Source organism: Sapajus apella, unplaced genomic scaffold, assembly GCF_009761245.1.
Source record: "Sapajus apella isolate SASKATOON/1434 unplaced genomic scaffold, GSC_monkey_1.0 scaffold85, whole genome shotgun sequence".
Classification (NCBI taxonomy): Eukaryota; Metazoa; Chordata; class Mammalia; order Primates; family Cebidae; genus Sapajus; species Sapajus apella.
Genome location: NW_022437025.1, coordinates 4,654,012 through 4,672,636, shown reverse-complemented (window position 1 = coordinate 4,672,636; position 18,625 = coordinate 4,654,012). Strand labels below are relative to the sequence as shown.

The following is an 18,625-nucleotide window of genomic DNA, read 5'->3' as shown; positions in this document are numbered from 1 at the left end:
CTCCCAAGGTCACGGACAGCCATGGGAATCGGGTGGGGTCGGAGCATGGGTGCCGGTTTCCCCTGCACTGGACACCACAAAAGAGGTCACCCAGCTTTGTGTCACAGCTTTTCTTTCCTTTTTCTATTATTATTATTATTATTTTTGAGATACAGTCTCACTCTGTTGCCCAGGCTGGAGTGCAGTGGCTCAGTCTCAGTTCACTGCAACCTCCGCCTCCTGGTTTCAAGCAATCCTCCTGCCTTAGACTCCCTAATAGCTGGGACTACAGGTGTGCCACCATACCTGGCTAATTTTGTATTTTTAGTAGAGATGGGGTTTCACCAACTCTAGGTTGGTCTCAAACTCTCAACCTCAGGTGATCCACCCACCTTGGCCTCCCAAAGTGCTGGGATTACAGGTGTGAGCCACTGCACCCAGCTCCGAGGGACTTCTGAATGAAGGGCACTGGCAGGCCATGTGGCCAGGGAGGAACCAGGGCAGAGATAAGCATCAAAGAAGCAAAAACCTGGCCCCACCCAGTGGAGGTCTCAAACGGACGGTGCCTCCTGGCCCCGGGATGTCCTTGGAGGGGCTGTGGCGTAGACAGCTTCGGAGCCACATTGTGGTGGTGGGGTGGGTAGCTGGGCAGTCTCCAAACTCTCTCCTGCTACATGGGGCAGAAGGGCGGGCATGAGGGAAGGGGGCTGCCAGTCCTTGGTCTCCCTCTTTGGCTGTCTTGGGAGCTGAGGAGGGGGCTGCTCCCAGGGGGCCTGCCCTGGGCCTTCCTCGCCCTGAAGTGGTAAGAATTAGATGGCGGATACTCAGGACGGGGCAGAGGAGGGGAGGGTCACCAGGGCAGACTCTGGGTCCAGGCCCCACAGAGGCTGCTCACAGGGGCTTCCTGGGGTGCGGAGTGAGCCTGCCCCAGGCTCTGGCCATGCCCCCTCTCAGGGACCCACATTTGGGATGGCCACAGCAGGAGGGCTGAAGGTGGGAGGAGAGCTGAGTGCCAGGGCCTCTTGGCACGGAGCAACAGGAGAAGTGGCATCTCCTTGGGTGCCCTGCCGGGACTCACCCAAAGGGTTGGATTCACCCTGGGTTTCGGGCGACCCCCGCCACGTGACTGCCGTGGACCACACACAGCAAAGCCCCTGCTGGCTGCGCTCCTGCTCTGGGGAAGTGCCCTTTCTGCCTCTTTTTGTTTGCTTGTAGTCTGAGTCGGGGTCTTGCTCTGTTGCCCAGGCTGGAGTGCAGCGGCGCAATCATAGCTCACTGCAGCTTTAGATTCCTGGGCTGAAGCAATCCTCCCGCCTCAGCCCCCTGACGAGTTGGGATTACAGGCATGCACCACCTTGCCCAGCTAAATGTTTTTTTTTTTTGTAGACAAGGGGTCTCACTAGGTTTCCCAGGCTGGTCTTAAACTCCTGGCCTCAAGTGATTCTCCTGCCTTGGCCTCCCAAAGTAGTGGGTTACAGGTGTGAGCCACTGCACCTGGCGGAGGGTTTTGCTTCTTCTTGAAGGAGTCAAATCATCCCAAGAGGCCGTGAGCTGTAGGGACAGGTTCCCAGAAAAATAAGGATGGCCATGTCCATCCATGGTCAGGAACTCTCTTCTCAGTAGGCCACAGGCCCTCCTAAAACGATGGTGATGAGGTACACAGAGAGGTGCGCAGGTCCGAATGAGCCCCGTCCGATGACCGTCCCATGATGGGAGTCATGCCGTCTGCCCCACCTTCTCGCTCCCTGTGGCCCAGGAGGCTTGTCCGGGAGCATTCCCACTCAGCAGCTGCACAGGATGGGGAACTTATGGCATCGACTGGGGAATCGGCAAGAATATCATGGCTGCCTCCTTTAACACTCTGTCTTTCCGTGGTGCACCAGCCAGCTAGGGCCGTGTAACAAAGTACCGCAGCCGGGTGGCTTAAATGACAGACATATTTCCCCCCACAGTGCTGGGGGCTGGTCCTCTCTGAGCCAGGTCTGGCAGGTTGTGGCTTCTCCTGAGACCATCCTTCCTGGCATGCAGACATCGCTGTGTCTGCGGTGGCCTTTTATCTGACTGTGTGTGGAGAGAGGGGGAGCGATGGCATCTCTTCCTCTTCTTGTAAAGATGTCAGTTCTATGGGATTCAGGCCCACCCTGAGGACCTCATCTAATGAATCGCCTCCTTAAAGGCCCCCTGTACAGACAGAGTCATGTCAGAGATTAGGGCTCCAACCTATGAGTGTAGGGGACGCACTTTTCAGTCCTCAGCATACAGGAAAACACGAGCATGGCCATGTCCCTGTGAGACCTGCATGTGGACGCCTGTGCAGGGATGTGGATGGCTCACCTACTCCTGGGAGAGCCAAGAGTTGGAGCCACACGGGATGTGAACCCTGCCCTGGGCCCAGGAGCTCTGGAGCTGTGGAAGAGTCGGGGCCTCTGCACAGCGTAGCTTCTGCTCCTGAACACTAACCCCGAGAGCACCTGCGGCCCCTGGCTGATGCATGGAATCAAAGGTGGTGACTTGGGTAAAGGCTCTGAGGACAAAGCCTGTGGGGGGTGTGGAAGAACACCTGGTCCCCTCTTCCTGCAGCTTTCCAAGCCCTCTCTCCCTTCTGCTCCTTTACGTAACAAGGTACCTACGTTTTCCTTCCAGGAGCATTTGCACACAGACACATGGAGCCAGACGCACAAGACACACACAGCGAGGGGACAGGGCATGAAACAGGGGCTCCGGTGAAGCCATGCGGCGACATGGACAGCGAGCACACAGACGCCGGGCGTGGACGCCCGCGAGCACCCACCGCCCACAGCACTGCGCGCCTTACCTCGGAAGTGGGGGATGTAATGATGTCTGAACATGGATGTAGGGCTTGGGTGTTGGGACAGGGAGAGGCAGCTACTGGCACCCACACTCACAGTACCAGCTACGGGGTAACAGAGAGCAAGTCAGAGTCAACCTGGGCTCGCTGGCACAAAGCCACACACATTCCTCAACCCCACTCTGCTAGGAACACTGTTGCTTCCTCTCTCGAGGAATGCACCCCTTTTTGCACCTGAAGGGGGTCACCAAACACGCTTTAGACCACTCTCCTCCAGGTACGGAGTGAGGAAACTGGACCTTGGAGTATCAGGCAGAGGGCAGGGGTTCCCAGGAGAGGGAGGGCCCCCAGCCAGGCCTGTGGCTCAGCACTGGGGGTCTCCTGAGGATCAAGGACTGAGCTGGAGAGCAGCTCAGGGAGTGGTCTGCCACCAGACATCTTCACCAGCCTCGCCCGGCAAGATGCAAGCTTGGCTCTCGGGGTTAGCCTGGGCCAAGCGCAGTCAACAAGCCCAGGCCGTCCTTGTTGAGCCAGCAAAGGGTCCTTAGGAGGAGGAGCTCAATAAAGTTGGCTGCCCTTGGCTCACCTGCTCACCTGCCTGCTCACTCACTCATTTCTTCACTCATTCATTCATTCAGTCATTCATGCACTCACTCATTCCCCTCCTTGCTCACTCACTCATTCAATCACTCATTCACTCACTCATTCACTCATTCATTCACTTGCTCACTCATTCATTCACTCACTCACTCATGTACTCACTCATTTCTTCACTCACTCATTAACTCCCTTACTTGTTCAGTCGCTTGTTCACTCACTCACTCACTCACTCACTCATGTTACCCACTTTCTCAACATTTATTGAGCAGAATGTACCAGGCACATTGCAAGGAGCCCATGGAAATAACTTTGCAAATGAATGAGTTTTGATTTTTCCACAAAGGCTGCAAGAATAAGAACTAGTGTCCATGGAGGTGGAAATGGAGCCATGCAGCAGCTGGCCGGGAAGGAGGCAGCTCGGAAAAATCCCTCAAAAGGCAGTGTCCGTGTGGGGTGTCCCTGCTGTGGCTTTCACACTCTTGGGGGGTCGAGGTGTTTCACAGCTACAGGGAATGATACACAGCTGGGCAACAGGCAGGGGATGAGGTGACGCGTATGGAGAGGACTCGCCTTGGGGCTCTCTCCCGGCTGGCGGGGGCCTCTCACCCTTCTCCCATGAGGACAGCGGTCACTGGAGGACCAACTCAGCCACAGGTGAAATGTTAACGGGCTTCACTTTTCCACCACGGTCTTTGCTTTCCCAGCCCATCTTCCCAGACCCACATGAGCTTGCCACTGGCCGGCGTCTGGTCTGCTAACGTGTGCTGCTTTAGCTTCCTGACATCTCCTGCCACTGAATCATTAGCTGGAGTCTACGCGCTCAGTGTGTGCTTCCCAGGACGTGGCTCCGCTAACCAGCAGGGCAGCCTCTGCAGCTCACCTCGCCCCAAGATACGAGGAGCTCCTTTCCTTTATGTCACTAAATGAACAGGCTCTCAGCCACCCGCCCGCTGGCAATCCCACCCATTTCCATCATGTTTCCAGTTGCATAAGGAAAAGGCCACTTATGTAGGAAAAAAAAAAAAACAAGGAAAAGGACAGCGTCCCTGGGGGCTCAGAGGAGCCAGGGGGCCAAGTACCTGGACGGCTGTAGTGCTGTGGTGACCGTGAGGTCGGGGTGTAGCGGCCGAGGCTGACCGACCCAGTGGAGCTTGGGCTGGAGGTCCGGCACTGCTTGTAGGACCGGTCATCCTGATCCCCCTGGGAGGGAAGACACAGCTCGTGAATTTTCCAGCCGGGAGCTCTGCCCACCCCTGTCCACCCATCCCCCCCCCACCTCCATGTGGCATTTGCCCTCCTGACCCAAGGGGATGACTCAACGTGGCCCCATGTAGGAATCCCCTGCACCTGCCCTGGCAGGTCTGAAGAGCCAGGTGGGGCCTGGCATGGTGCAGATGCACTCCTCCCTGTGCCTGGTGGATCCCCGCCACAGGGCATACAGGAACCCACTGGCGGGGACCCCCCTTCCTCTCCTGCGGGTGGGAATTCCGGCTGCATTCTCCAGGTCTCCTCTTGCCTGACCCTCGCCAGTGCCCAGGGCTCTTAGAACTCAGTGTGAGAACCATGGAGACTCCTCCAGTCCCAAAGGGGCTTGCCACGTGTGAACTGGGGGCTCTCACGGCCCCGACACTCATTTGGAGGTAGAAAGGTACCCCACCCAGGCTGGGACACCCAGCTGAGTCAGACCCACAAGCATGGACATGGCAGACTTCATCTAGGCAGGAGCAGCTGTTTGCAGCAGGCGGAGTGGGAGGCGGGTGGAGTGAGGTGGCGTGGCACCATGGCATGGGGGAGAGCAGGCTGCCTGGCCCACCACAGCTTGACATGCTGGCCTGGGTCATTACGTGGCCCAGCCCAGTGTCCTGCTGTAGGCGGATGCTGCTGTTTTGCCCTCAAGGGCACTCATGAGCAAAGGAATTCCTGGTCTGGGCCCACGGCTCCCCTGGCCTGTCGGAGAGTATCTCCCACCCCAAGGCGTGCTGTCCCTAATGCCTGCCTGGCGTGCCACCCCCATGCGCTCAGGCTAGGTTCCTATCTAGGCTTCTCCCTGCACCCTGTGGCGACCGTCTAACCCCAGCCAGGGTGCACTCTCTCAGGCCGGCTAGTGCCCTGCCATCTCCTCACTACCCTGGGCATTCTCTGCACGCAGCCAATGTCCACCTTACAGGTGTCCTGGTCCTGGTCCAGCCGGGACTCTGGGCTTGCCAGCTACACACGGGTTCGGCAGCTCGGTGCAAGCGGCCACTTGCGTGTTTGCCCGTCACATCCCTGGATCCAAGGGTTTGATGCCCAGCTGCTGCTGGCCTTGCAGGCGGGCCACGTTCTTCCAGCAGAACAGCACCACCGAGGCCCACACTTACCCTATTCCCCGACCGTCCCCCAGCCCTGTGTCTATGGGGGCAGGTGAAGGAGTCAAGTGGAGAAGCCAGGCAAGGGGGCTCTGCAGAAGGTTCTGGTTCTACAAAGCTGTCAGGAGCTGGGGAGGGCCTCAGCCTCAGTGATCAGGAGGTAAGTTCTCCTGGGACCACTCCTAAGGGCTGGATTGGGAAACCTGGCTGTGGGCAGGGAAGGCAGGAAGCTGGGAAGTCCTGATGAGGGTGGCCGAGGTCCTGTGATCACAGTGACCACCTCTGCAGTGCATGGCTCCCACTGAGCAAATGTGTGCGCTCTTGTGTTCCACTCTGGGGCACAGCCTGATACAGACGCCTCTGCAGGGAGACCAGGCTCTTTCTAGGAGTGTGCTCTGTGCCAAGCAGACCCTTCATCTCATTGGGAAGGGGAGCAGACATCCCTCCCTCAGGAGTTCCCTGTGCGGGTAAGTGAGAAAATGAAAAAGTGCCCGGCCCCAGGCCTGGGACATAAGAATCAGTGCTCTGGGGACTCAGTCCCCAGAGACCCACGGCTGTGCACAGCTCCAATGGGGCAGGCTGTCTGAAGCAGGAGGCTGGAGAGCTCAGTGGGTGAGCACAGGCTCCGCGCCACCAGCTGGACTGAAATCCTCCCGTGTGTGACCCTGGAAAGGTTACGTAACTTCCCTGTGCCTTAGTTTCTCTGCAGCAAAAATCACAGAACTTGCCTCTAGGGGTTGTGGTGGGGGATGAATAAATATAAATTTTCTTTTTTTCTGAGATGGAGTCTTACTCTGTCACCCAGGCTGGAGTGCAACGGCATGATCTCAGCTCACTCCACCCTCTGTCTCCTGGGTTCAAGCGATTTCCCTGCCTCAGCCTTCAGAGTAGCTGGGACCACAGGTACATGCCACCACACCCGGTAATTTTTTTACTTTTAGTAGAGATGAGGTTTCAGCATGTTGGCTGGGTTGGTCTCGAACTCCTGACCTCAGTGATCCGCCGGCCTCAGCCTCCTAAAGCGCTGGGATTACAGGCGTGAGCCACTGCTTCTGGCCTATAAAATGTTTACCATGGCACAAAGCACAGGGGAAGAGCTGGGGGTGCAGCCGCTGCCAGGGCTCTCTATTCCCAGCTACCACGGCACCTTTCTGTTGTGGCCACCTGCAGACTGCAATCTGATGGGTAGCTCTCTATGTCACTGATTAATTTTGAGAAACGTAAAAAAAAAAAAAAAAGCTGGACCACTAACAGTAAAGGCTCTTTCTTAGAGAGACACATCCAGGGTTTCTCAGGAGGACCAGGGGCTTCCCATCCATCCCATGTGGAGGGGCGGGAGGCAGGAAGTGCTCCCAGGCTCAGCCAGGCTCCTGAATTTTCCCCTAAAGGAAGCCGTGGCCCAGACCACGATCTGCTCGGGGGATCCCGCGTTCCAGGCGGCCACGTCTTCAGGGCTGGCAGACACACGGGGGAAGCATGCAGGTTCAGCGTGGTCATAAAGATAACCAGCAGCCAGGAGGGCGCCCCACGCCACGAGGGCCATGGCCCTGGGACCCACAGTGAAGAGCCACTGAGCAGGCCCCTCCCAGGGGTGTGGCTCGGTGGTTATGTTTATAACCTGGGCGGCAGTGCCACAGCAAGCGGGGGCAGGCGAGAGGGTGGTGGTTACCTCGGTCGGCGTTGGCGAGAGCAACTGAGGGGACTGTGGACACAACACACAAAGTGGCCATTAGTGCCGGCGCCAGGCAGAGAGGGAGGAGGGCAGTGCCGTGACCGGCAGGCAACACAGAGCCCCGACCCTCGAGACAGGAAAAGAACCCTACCCCGAGAGACACAAGCCAGGACTCCGGAACCTTCTCTTTGCAGAAACATGGTTAATTCCACCCAGAGAAAGAGGCCCCCGGGGAACTGATTTCATGCCCATGAGCCCAGAGCTTGTCTCCCCCTGGCCACCCCCATGTCCCACTGTTCTCCCACAAAGACGTATTTTCCCAGAAGGAAGAGACTGGCTCAGGGCACGGCAGCAACACCCTATGGGCTCTGACCTCGGTTTCCTCTGGACAAGACAGAAAAGGGGCTCAATAGAGACGGTGGGCGACAGGAGCCTTTGGGTTGGAGCCGGCTCCGCCGTGGGGGCCCCAGGGCCCTGGACAGCAGGCAGACCTGTCCTCCCAGGCCGGCACCCCATCCACTACCACCCGCACTAATGATTAGGGAGGTGGGAGGTGGGAGGGAGGCCAACCTCACCAGGGCCTCTAGAAAATGCTCGGCCCTCATGAGGCGGCAAGCACAGGGACAGAGAATGCCGTTCCCACGCAGAGCGGGGAGGCGCTGCATTCACAGAAACCATGGTTATTATGGCGAAATAACTCGACGGCCTCTGGGAGGCTGCCACAGGAGGTGGGAGGCTGCCACAGGAGGTGGGAGGCTGCCACAGGAGGTGGGAAGCCAAAGGCTGTGGGGGAAACAATGGAATTGAGGGAGGAAGCCTCAGGCTGCTCCTGGCCATGGGCACAGAGGAAGTTCAGTGAGGACACACCTGACCCAGGTGCCCGCCCCGTCCACCTGCCGAGGCAGGCCCCACGGGGTCGCACGTTACAGCTCAGAGAAGAAGCTCACACACAGGTGCCAGTGTTTAGCAGAGCAGGGAGGCCAACCCAGGTGTCCCCAGAGGGAGAGGGTGACTCTGGAGCCACAGCCCCTCCCTTCCTGCCACTCCTCTGCCCTCTGGGGACAGGTCCTGGGGTAGGATCATCCATGGTTCACAGATGTCCTGCCATTTGAGGGGCACAGCCCTAGAGAGGCTGAAAGAAACCTCTGTGACACAGCTAAGGGTTGGCATCCACTTTGCGGCTGGAAGCTGAGTCCCAGTCACACCATGGAACCCCCGGAGCGGGGTGGAGGGCGATGAGAGCCCAGGCCCACACACATCACCTCTGCACGTGGCCCTTCACGGCCACAGAGCCCTTCCGCAGGGACACACACACCCAAACCAGGAAGCAGTGTACCCGATGCCCCAAGGCTGCTAGGAGGTGGAGCAGGATTGCGAGGCCAGTCCTCTAGGCTTGAATTGCATGTCCCAGAGAGAGTACTAGGACGCGCTAGGAAAATGGCCAGCAGGTCCTGTGGTCTTTGGGGTAAGGAAGGACTGGATTTGGGTCTCAGCCCTATGGCCAAGTCGCGAGTCCTCACAGACTCTTTGCCAGTGTCTGGTCCAGGTGCAGACCAGATGTTGGACAATAAAGTCCACACCCAGCCTGGGCGTGTGGTAGGTGGGTACAAGTGGGTACACGCAGGTGGGTGCAGGTGGGTGCGGGTCGGGGCGGCCTCCCTCAGCTCCCCCCGCTGGTCCCTCTCAGTGTGAGTGGGGTTTGTCACCCACATCCTCAAATTCCCATGATGCACAGGGCAGACGCAAGTCAGGAGGGCACCTGCCAGCCCTGCACTCATCTCACCTCCCTGCACAGCCCTTGAGCTCGGCAGGTGCACCCAGCAGCCAGGGCTTCCTCACCCCACATCATCCGCACTGATCACGATGCCCTGGAGACTCAGCTCTTGCTTCCCAAGAGACCCTTGTTGAAGTCTCTAAATGAGAAGGCCCAAGGGAAATGTGTTTGAAAGCACTGGGCCTCCCCACCCCGGGGAGCACCCCATCCCTGGCGGCACACAGGCCAAGAGCACCCACGCTCGGGCCAACAGCCTGGCAATGCTTCTTCCTGCCCCAGGCAGCCATGGTCCTGTTGAAACCTCAGAACTGCAAGAGGAAAAGCAAAAACCAACAATACATTCCACAGGAAATGGACAGTGCGGCTCTGAATAAGAAGCCTTCAGGCCGGGCGCGGTGGCTCACGCCTGTAATCCCAGAACGTTGGGAGGCCAAGGCGGGCAGATCATGAGGTCAGGAGTTCAAGACTAGCCTGACCAACATGGCGAAACCCCATCTCTAAATAAATAAATAAATAAATAAAATTTTTAAAAAAAGAGAGCAAGAAACCTCCGAGGAGTAAGGAACGCTGTGCGCAGGCGTGCCAGGAAATAATCTGTGGTTCAACCAGGTCAGTCGCATTGGCTCATGAGTTCATGGGGCAGAGAAGCATGGGGCAGAGCTGGCAGGGAGGGTGGCGTGTGGTCCAGAGTGTTCTGCTGAGGAAACGCATCTCGTGCTTTAGGAAAAGAATCTAATGCTTAAGAAAATTAGGAGATTTTCACTGAGTTGCTATCATCTTTCCCACAAACAAGCACGCTTCCTACTTTCTGCTCCGTTTAAGGAGGATTCCAGGCCCACTCTTGAGCGACGGCAGCTCTGGGCCGCAGGGACTTGGGCAGTACCTAAATCGGACATGCGTGTGGCTATCTGACGGGTGTGAAGAGGCTGAGCGTGTGGGTGCGTGGGGAAGATGAAAGTGGGCTCTGGCCCCATGGGACGCGTGCGAGGGAGGATGCCCTGCCATGCAGGCAGGGTCCATACCTCGCCGTAGCTCTGCCTGTCCCCTGCAGAGTGGCTGATGTAGGGCGAGTAGGAGATCATGTCCGGACGGTCGATGTCATAGATGGCCTTACTTTTAGGAAGGGCTGCCAAGTCCCTGTAGTCCAGGATCTCACCACCAAGCTTGGCCTGAGTGGGGAAAGAGAAGTGGGGAGGGACAGTCAGACCTGTATCCCAGAGGGCAGTGTCCCCAAAGCCAGATGCACCCCAGAGGGCAGCACCCCCAAAGCCAGATGCATCCCACCGGACAGTGACTCCAAAGCCAGGGGACAGTGGCTGCACCAGCAGCCACGAGGGGGGTGCTGAAGTTGCAGTACTCCCAGCAGAATCTGAGCTTACCCCCAGCTCCTGTATAGATGAAATGGGGACGGGGTCAAAAGTACAGGGGACTTCAGAGCACGCGGGCTTGGGTCCTGAGGCCCAGCCACAAAAGGGCCATGAGGCCCTGCAGAAGTGTCTTCTCTGAGCTTCAGTTTCCTTCTGTACAAAGTGAGGGAAACGATCGATCACACAGGAAGGCTCTGGGGTCAAGGAGGCCAAGCCTGTGATGTGCCTGGCATGGGGCCTGGCAGTCAGTCAGACTCAGTCCATGACCTAAACAGGGGCATACGCATATACACATACACACACAGACATGCACACATGCAAACACGCACACCGCATGCACATACACACCAGACAAACACACATGAAAACACAAGCATCCCTTACTATTCACATGGGATTGCTTTCCGGATCTTCCTCACAGCCCCAAATCCTCAAATGCTCAGGTTGTTACGTAAAATTACGTGGTATTTGCCTGTAACCTGTGCACATCCTCCTGTTTGCTGAGGATCATCTGGGCCATTGGTAGTGCCTAACACAGTGTGAGTGCTGGGTAGATGGATGTTACTCTGTGTTATTTCACTTGTGCTATTTTTAATTGTTGGTTTGCTATTTTTATTGTTTTCTAAGAATATTTTCAATCTGAGGTTGGTTGAATCTGCAGATGTGGAACCCATGGATACAAAGGGTGATGATACGTACCTACACATACCTGTACATGCACGGACACACACATGCACGCACTACACACAGGTACATGCACTCCCCACACAGAGAACGTGCCTGAGGCTGTGGAGGAACAGGCACTCCCTCACATGCAGCCCACTCCCACATACCAGCACACACGTGTCCACACCCACACACGGACGTGTTCACACATGCAGTCGCTGCCCAGGCCCACGGCTCACGCACACACTTCCAGCACACCCCACACATGGCACACACACCTGCGCGGCCAGACTCACCCACAACGTGCATGCACAGCTGCCCACACACACTTGCACACAATCACCCTACCACACCAAGCAAGTTCACATTCCCCGCCCCCCATGCCCACACGCAGTCGCCATTCACATGCACTCCGTCAGCAACGCACCTGGCATTTGACAGGCCAGCTGGGACACACCCTCGGCGGGGTGGCGGACCGTCTGTCTGGTCCACTCCTGCCTACTCTGGCCCTCAGAGGTGCTCCCGCACTTGAGAGCCCCTGTGTCTGCCCAGGGGAGGTCCAGCTACGCGTGCCGCTCACTGCTCTGACTCTGCCCACGCTTCCCCGCGGTGCCCCTGTGCACTGTGCACGTGCTCTTGCCCCTGCCTGTCCCTTCTCCCTGGCTCTGGGCTCCCCCGGAGCTGCCTGGGGCATTTTCCAGGCGCAGGTGGCTCTGGTGGAGATCTGTGCTGCATCTTGATTCTGCCTCCGCCTCCTCCAGGCCTCCTGCCAGGCTTCCTCTCCATGGCACCCTCGGCAGTGACGGGCACGAGGCACTAAGCTGAGTCCTCTATCATCTGCTCACAAAACACAGTGATGCCATGGAGGAACACTCACAGCAGCTCCTTTTCACAATTCAGAAGCCAGAGCCCAGGGAGGCTGGGTAACTTGGCCAGAGTCACACAGCCAGAAGGGAGTAGGACAGGATATGAACCTGGCTGTCTGACTCCAGAGCCCACGTTCCCTACCGCAGCCCTCGCCAGAGCCCACACTCCCCACCGCAGCCCACGCTCCCCACCGCAGCCCACACTCCCCACCGCAGCCCTCCCCTTTCAAGGCCTCACTGCCAGGGGACCACCTCTCAGGCCCAGATGCACCACAGGGTTCTCAGCTCACACCCCCCGGGAGCCCCCTCCTGGGCTGGAGAATGTAAGCCTCCGTTATGGCCCCCAAACTTGGCCTTCCTGTTCCTAGCAGCTTTACCTAAGGCGACTCCTCCCCGTGTCCCCACATGTGCTAGGTTCAGCCCCCTGCTCCAGCTTTCCTGTATTCTTCAGGGGTCTACTAGCCCCCAGCCCACCTCCTCCACGAAGTATTCCCTGATCACCAGGCTTGAGGGCTCTCCTAAGACATCAGGTCTCGGGGCGAACCCTGCCACTTGCCATGTGCATGAAGAGAATGAAGTTCCACCATCTGAGGCTTCTGGCTGCCCTTTGGAGCCTGGGGCAGCGTTCAGAAGACCCCAGCCGGACATTTGTAATGAGGAGATCTGATCCTGCAGGATTTCAGCAGCTCCCCTCTGCCTTCAGGATCTGCCGCTGGTTTCCCTGCTTATCCATGCCACTTGGCACTCAAGGCCTTACAGCTCCCAGTCACCCATAGCCTGGGGGCTTTGTACCTGCTGTTCCCTTTGGGACGTGCCCTTCCCACGCCTCTTCCCCAGGTTCCTCCTCTGGTTCTTCCAGACCCAGTGGAGGCCCCTCCCCCAGGCTCCCTTCCCCTGTCCCCGCCCACTCTGGGTTAGTGTTGGTCCTCTTCTGTTGACTCGTCCCTCATCCCCCAAGATTGTGGCTCCTGGAGGCCCAGGACTCATCACTGAGTCCCCTGCCCAGCTGTGAGCTTGACAGCAGGGTTGTGAATTGAATGAAAGCCAACCGAGCATTTACAAAAGTCAGGTGAATTCTCAGCCGGATGCCTGGAGAGGTGTGTTTTGCACCGTGCTTTTCCCACCTCCGTCCCCTCCCAGCAGTGATGATGGCAGCATTCACCTGTCCAGCCCCACAGTACAGGGGTCAGCGGGGCAGCGAGGCTGCCTTGCCCTGGGTTAGTTCCCTGCCTTCCTCAGGCTTCCCTGAACCACCCGGCCCTTACAGTAGGGGTCAGAGAGGGCAGCCTGCAGGATGCCAGCAGCCTCTGCCCGACCCCCCAGACAGGCCGCTAAGTGGCCTTGCAGATCCACTTCCTCCCATGCCAAGTCCTTGGGTGGTTGCCGTGACAACGGGCTGCCCTCTCTAATTGGCGGAAGGCTCCTGGAGTGTGTGTGTAAAGGGTTTCTCCTCTTTGCTTTCTTCCTTCCCACACTCCATCCAGCATGATACACAATAATATGGCCACATATGACATTATCATTACCACATTATCCAGTCAATAACACAGAATGGAAGAATGCTGCTTTCACACTACGCACTATTGCCATGTTGAAAGAAAGGCTACAAAACATTACGTCCAGTGTGACCCCATGTTACAAAAATCACCCACACACAGAAGGGAGACCTGAAGGGTGCCCATGGCATCAGCAGGCCACGGTGGCTAGCAGGACGCAAATGCTTCAATTTCCTCTGCTCTGCCGATTACTTTTTTTAAAAAATAAATACTGATTGCTTTTGTAATAAAGAAAAGAGCAGTAAAATAGGTTATGTCCAGAAGCCCCATGATTTGTAGATTGTCTACTGTGTGTGCGTTTTCTCCTGGAAACTAATTTGAATGAGATGCAGCCCCTGCCCAACAAGCCCTCACGGGCTGCGGAGGAGATGCAGTCACTCGATGGATTCCGGTCCATTCCTGTGCACGTGAATGGCATGGGGAGACGGTCTCTTCCTGACAGTGACGGAAGGGGATGCTGCATTTGACAACCACCCACAGGAGGCGGGGCTAGGTGGCTGCAACCTGCACACACCCTGATGGGCTGTGGAATGGCCCCTTCCTGAGGCCACGGAGGTGCCCAGCGCAAAGCAAGGGGCTAGGCACATAGTAGGTTGACAACAGACACCAGCAGAGGTGAGGAGAAAAGCAGGGCAGGCCGGGTGCAGTGGCTCACACCTGTAATCCCAGCACTTTGGGAGGCCGAGGCAGGGGGATCGCCTGAGGCCAGGAGCTGGGAGACCAGCCTAGCCAACATGGTGAGACCCTGTCTCTACTAAAAATACAAAGTTAGCCGGGCATAGTGGCTCACACCTGTAATCCCAGTAACTTGGGAGGCCGAGGCAGGAGAATCGCTTCAACCTGGGAGGCAAAGGTTGCAGTGAGCTGAGATCGTGCCATTGCACTCCAGCCTGGGTGACCGAGCGAGACTGGGTCTCAAAAAAAAAAAGAAAAAAAAGGAAAGAAAAGCAGGGCAGAACCCTGAGATCAGGAGGGCCTGCCACCAGATCACATCATCTTGGACACGCCCACTGCGTGTGGCAACAACCTCGAGGTGGCAGGGAGAGCGGGGCTGCTCCGGCTTCTGGCCTGTCTGCCCCTGGGAGGGCCGGGGTGCAGCCAGGCTGGGTGCTGACCATGGTGCTAGGAGCACGTGTCAGAGTTGGGAGCATGTGTCCTCAGACGGCGGCTCCACCACTTAGAGGCTGCGTCACACAAGCACGTCAGCGCACCTCTCGGAGTGGCATCCGCGGCGTGAGCACGGTGATGGCAGGTCCTGGACAGCTCCGAGGCCAGGAGGAGACAGTGTGGAACACCACAGATTCTCTCGGGTCAAACTAAGAGCCGGGACATTGGATTAGTTTCTTGGAGGCCTGTTTAAAACCGGAGTTGTGTGCACGCCTACTTGGCCGAGCAGGAAGTCCATCAAAGCTGAGACAGTGCAACAGGCTGCATTCGACCTGGGTCAAGTGCACACCCCGCTGGTGCAGAAATTCTTCACCCACCAACATCCTGCCCCCTCCCTTGGCAGGCAACCCCTGAAACCCGCACTTGGGTCTGCCCCGATCTCTCCTGTAGAAGGGAACCCTTCTACATCCCCCACCAGAAGAGGGATGCCGCCTAGCCTGATCATGGCTGGGTCCCCAGGGCTCCACAGGGAGCTTGTGCTCTCCCATGCTTGTAATTGCCCGATGCAAGAAGAAAGGACCCACCACGGCTGTTGACAGCACTGAGCAGTGGGGTCTCGGAGAAAACTCAAGCCTTGGGGTCATGGAGACCTGAGCTCAAAGCCCAGCTCTGCCGCTGACTGTGCATGGCCTTGAAAGTGAGACCATGCCAACAGAGGCCGCTGTCACTGCTTGCTGCATGCATCCACAGTCACTACCACCCCTGAGGCCCTGGCAGATGCCAGTTTGTTTAAAAAAGAATGAGCTCATATTTAATGGGCATTTACACTGTGCCACGCAGGTTCCAGTAACAACAGCAGCAGCTACCATGAAGATCGCTTGCAGATGCCAGGCCGGATGCCGAGTGCTTTGCCAATGTTGGGGCTCAGGAAGCAATACCCCAAAGTATGGAGCCACGGTGTGCTGAGGACTTTGACCTAACGGAGGGTGGAAGGCCTTGGAAGCAGGGCCTCTGTGACCACCTCCTGACATCCTGTCTCTCACACTCTTCCTCCCCGTGCCCCTGAAGTGAGCCACAGAAACCAGAGTTCCTCTTCCCCAAGGCGGGTCATAGAAACTAGAACCTCTTCCCCAAAGCCAGCCATGAACCCTAGAAACATCAGTCTAACCTTCCCTCACTCTGTGCACGACCTGGCGTGGAGACATTCTCTGACCTGGCTTGGCTGGAAATGCATCCTAAGACCCCCTGCCCTATAGCTGGAGGAGGGAGGGCTGCCCAGCGAGGCCAAGAAGCATCTGAGCGGACCGCCCTGCTGTGCCCCCCTCTGCCCCCACTCTGTTCCCAGCAGATCACACACTTTCTGCCCAATCAGTTTTCTACATGGTGGTCCAGTCTTCATCCAGTCTAAGCATAAAAATGAGCAGTGCCAGCCAGGCGTGGTGACTCACACCTGTAATCCCAGCACTTTGGGAGGCCGAGGCAGGCAGATTGCTTGAGGCCAGGAGTTCAAGACCAGCCCGGGCAACATAAAAAGACCTCATCTCAACTAAAAATGTAAAAATGAGCCAGGTGAGATGGCCCGTGCCTGTAGTCCCAGCTGCTCAGGGGGCTGAGGTCGGGGGGTCGCCTGAGTCCAGGGAGGTTGAGGCTGCAGTGAACCATGATCTCACCACTGCACTCCAGCCTGGGCGACAAACCGAGAAGTTATCTCAAAAATAAAATTAAAAAGGACAGTCCTGCCTGAGTCTTTGGGCCTTCATTTCCGAAGTCTCCTGTGCCACCTAAAACTTTGATGAAATAAATCTGTCATGCTTTTCTCTTGTTAGCTTGTCTCTTGCTATGGGAACATCGGCTGTGACCCTTTCAGCGGGTGAGAAAACGGATCACACCTGTGTGTCCCTACACAAACCTTATCTCATTCACATGGTAACTGTCATAATCATTACTCATGAAGATGGTGAGGGTATTATGGGCTGAACTGTGTCTCCCCAAATGCATATGCTGGTAAAGTCTAACCCCCAGGACCTCAGAATGGGACTGTATGTGGAGACAGGGCCTCGGAGAGGTGATGAAGTCAGGATGAGGCCGTTAGGGTGGGTCCATCCAGTCTGCCTGGTGTCCTTACGGGAAGAAAGCAGGACCCAGACACACACAGGGAGAGGATGGCCACCTGCAGGCCAGGGACAGGGATGCCAACCCTGCCAACTCCTTGATCCTGGGTTTCCAGGCTCTGGAATTTTGAGACAATTTATTGCTGTTGTTGAAGCCCCCAGGAGGCTGATGCAGATGACGGACATGGTAATGGCAGTGAGCACCTCTCACGTCCTTCTTCTGGGCGGGCGCTGTGCTCACAGCCCAGGCAGTGCCTCAGTGACCCCTGGAACAAAGGTGCCCAGGGGTCTCCACAGCTCAATGAGGCCCTCCTGGAGGCTCCAGGCAGGTGGCACCTCACCCAGGGCATGAAGCCAACATGGTGCCTTTGTGCGCCCACCTAAGCTTCGGAGTGCACGCCCCGAGGGCCACAGTGCCACTCACCCTCCAGGCCAACTGTGCGTCATGGTAACCGAGGACTCAGTCAAGGTTAAGGCCAGGAAGGACCCTGTGTCCAACCACTACGAGAGATGAGGGCGGGAAAGAATGCAGTAGAGAGCTGACCAAGACCCCGCTGAGGCGAAGGAACCCAGGTCCTGGCCTGGTGGGGATGGGGAGGGGAGAAGGGGCTTGTCCCAGGTCACCAGCTGTTCCAGTGCTGGGTTCTGGTACAAGGGCACCTACACGGCGGTCCTGGGCAGCTCCCACCACTGCACAAGCCACCCCTCACCTGGCGCCTGGGGCCTCTCCTAGATAAGGAATTCTGCTATTTACATAAGCAGTGTCAGCAAATAACAGTAACAATCATCTCCCATCTTGAATCCCATCACCCAGAGGAGATTTCTGGTAACAACTTGTTAAAATGTTTCCAATCATTTTTATATGTGTATGTGCTCGTATAAGTGTGCGAGGTGCAGACACATACACACGCAGACACAGACACACACATGCATGTGACACACACACACACACTCTCTCTCTGAGGAAAATGGATTCACATAATTTACATCACCCTGAACTGGCTTCTTTTGGGGACTCGTTGGGAGTGCGTGCATGTTGATATGCACAGCTCTGTGCCATTACTTGCAAAACCTGCAGGGTCCCGCCTGGGTGCCTGGCAAGCCCTGCCTGTCACCTGTTGATGTGACATGTCTGCCCCACTGTAAACAACAGCTGTGTACACACCACCGTGTGCTCTTGTCATCAGAAGGTTGTGGATAGGTTCCCAGGGAAATGTCAGGTCAGACAACATGTCTGTGTTTCAGATTTTGAGTCAAACGCATAAAGTCTGTACCAACCTCTGCCCCCAAACTGGGACGAGAGCACTGCTGTCCCTCAGGCCCCAGACCACAGTTCTCAGGAGCTCTCTCAGGGGCTGGCTCAGCCACGGCCACGTGGCCTCCCTTCTGTCTCCACTCTCCCACCGCCGTCCCCATAAAAAGGCCCCAACTTACATAAATCACACGGCTCGGAGACCCTGAGGTGCTGGAAGCAGGGACAGAAATGATGCTCTCTGAGGAAGCTCTGGTTTCCTAAGAAAGAGAGAGAAGAGACTGAGGCAGGTACCCACGCTCGGGGCCTCCAGAAGCGACTGTCAGAAGCCCCAGTCCAGCAGCCACGCTGGTGCACAGAGGTGTCTGTTTAAAGGGGGTTGAAGGAATTCTTAGCATAACAGGCTTGGATGAATAACTGAAAGGCTAGCATCAGACAGATGCAGGGAGCCACACAGGACCAGAGCGACATGCAGGCTAAGCCATTCTGCAGGGGGCCACACAGGACCAGAGCGACAC

The 18,625-nt window shown here is 57.0% G+C and overlaps 1 protein-coding gene across 36 annotated transcripts in view; it reads right to left on the bottom strand.

Moving 5' to 3' along the window:
- The window catches only part of ABLIM2 (actin binding LIM protein family member 2), a 183,463-nt gene that overhangs the window by 56,985 nt on the left and 107,853 nt on the right, over nucleotides 1-18,625 (bottom strand). For 14 of the 36 annotated variants that reach the window (XR_004261560.1, XR_004261561.1, XM_032254092.1 and 11 more), the window contains exons 9-13: nucleotides 18,290-18,367; nucleotides 10,205-10,351; nucleotides 7,406-7,438; nucleotides 4,468-4,588; nucleotides 2,795-2,893 (exon numbers count right to left, since the gene is read on the bottom strand). Coding sequence is in view for 34 of the 36 variants with exons in the window: in XM_032254092.1 (XP_032109983.1) it covers nucleotides 2,795-2,893; nucleotides 4,468-4,588; nucleotides 7,406-7,438; nucleotides 10,205-10,351; nucleotides 18,290-18,367 (478 nt within the window). In the remaining 2 variants the exon portion in view is untranslated. The remainder of the gene's footprint in view (nucleotides 1-2,794; nucleotides 2,894-4,467; nucleotides 4,589-7,405; nucleotides 7,439-10,204; nucleotides 10,352-18,289; nucleotides 18,368-18,625) is intronic. The other 22 variants (XM_032254098.1, XM_032254100.1, XM_032254102.1 and 19 more) reach the window with 3 other exon arrangements.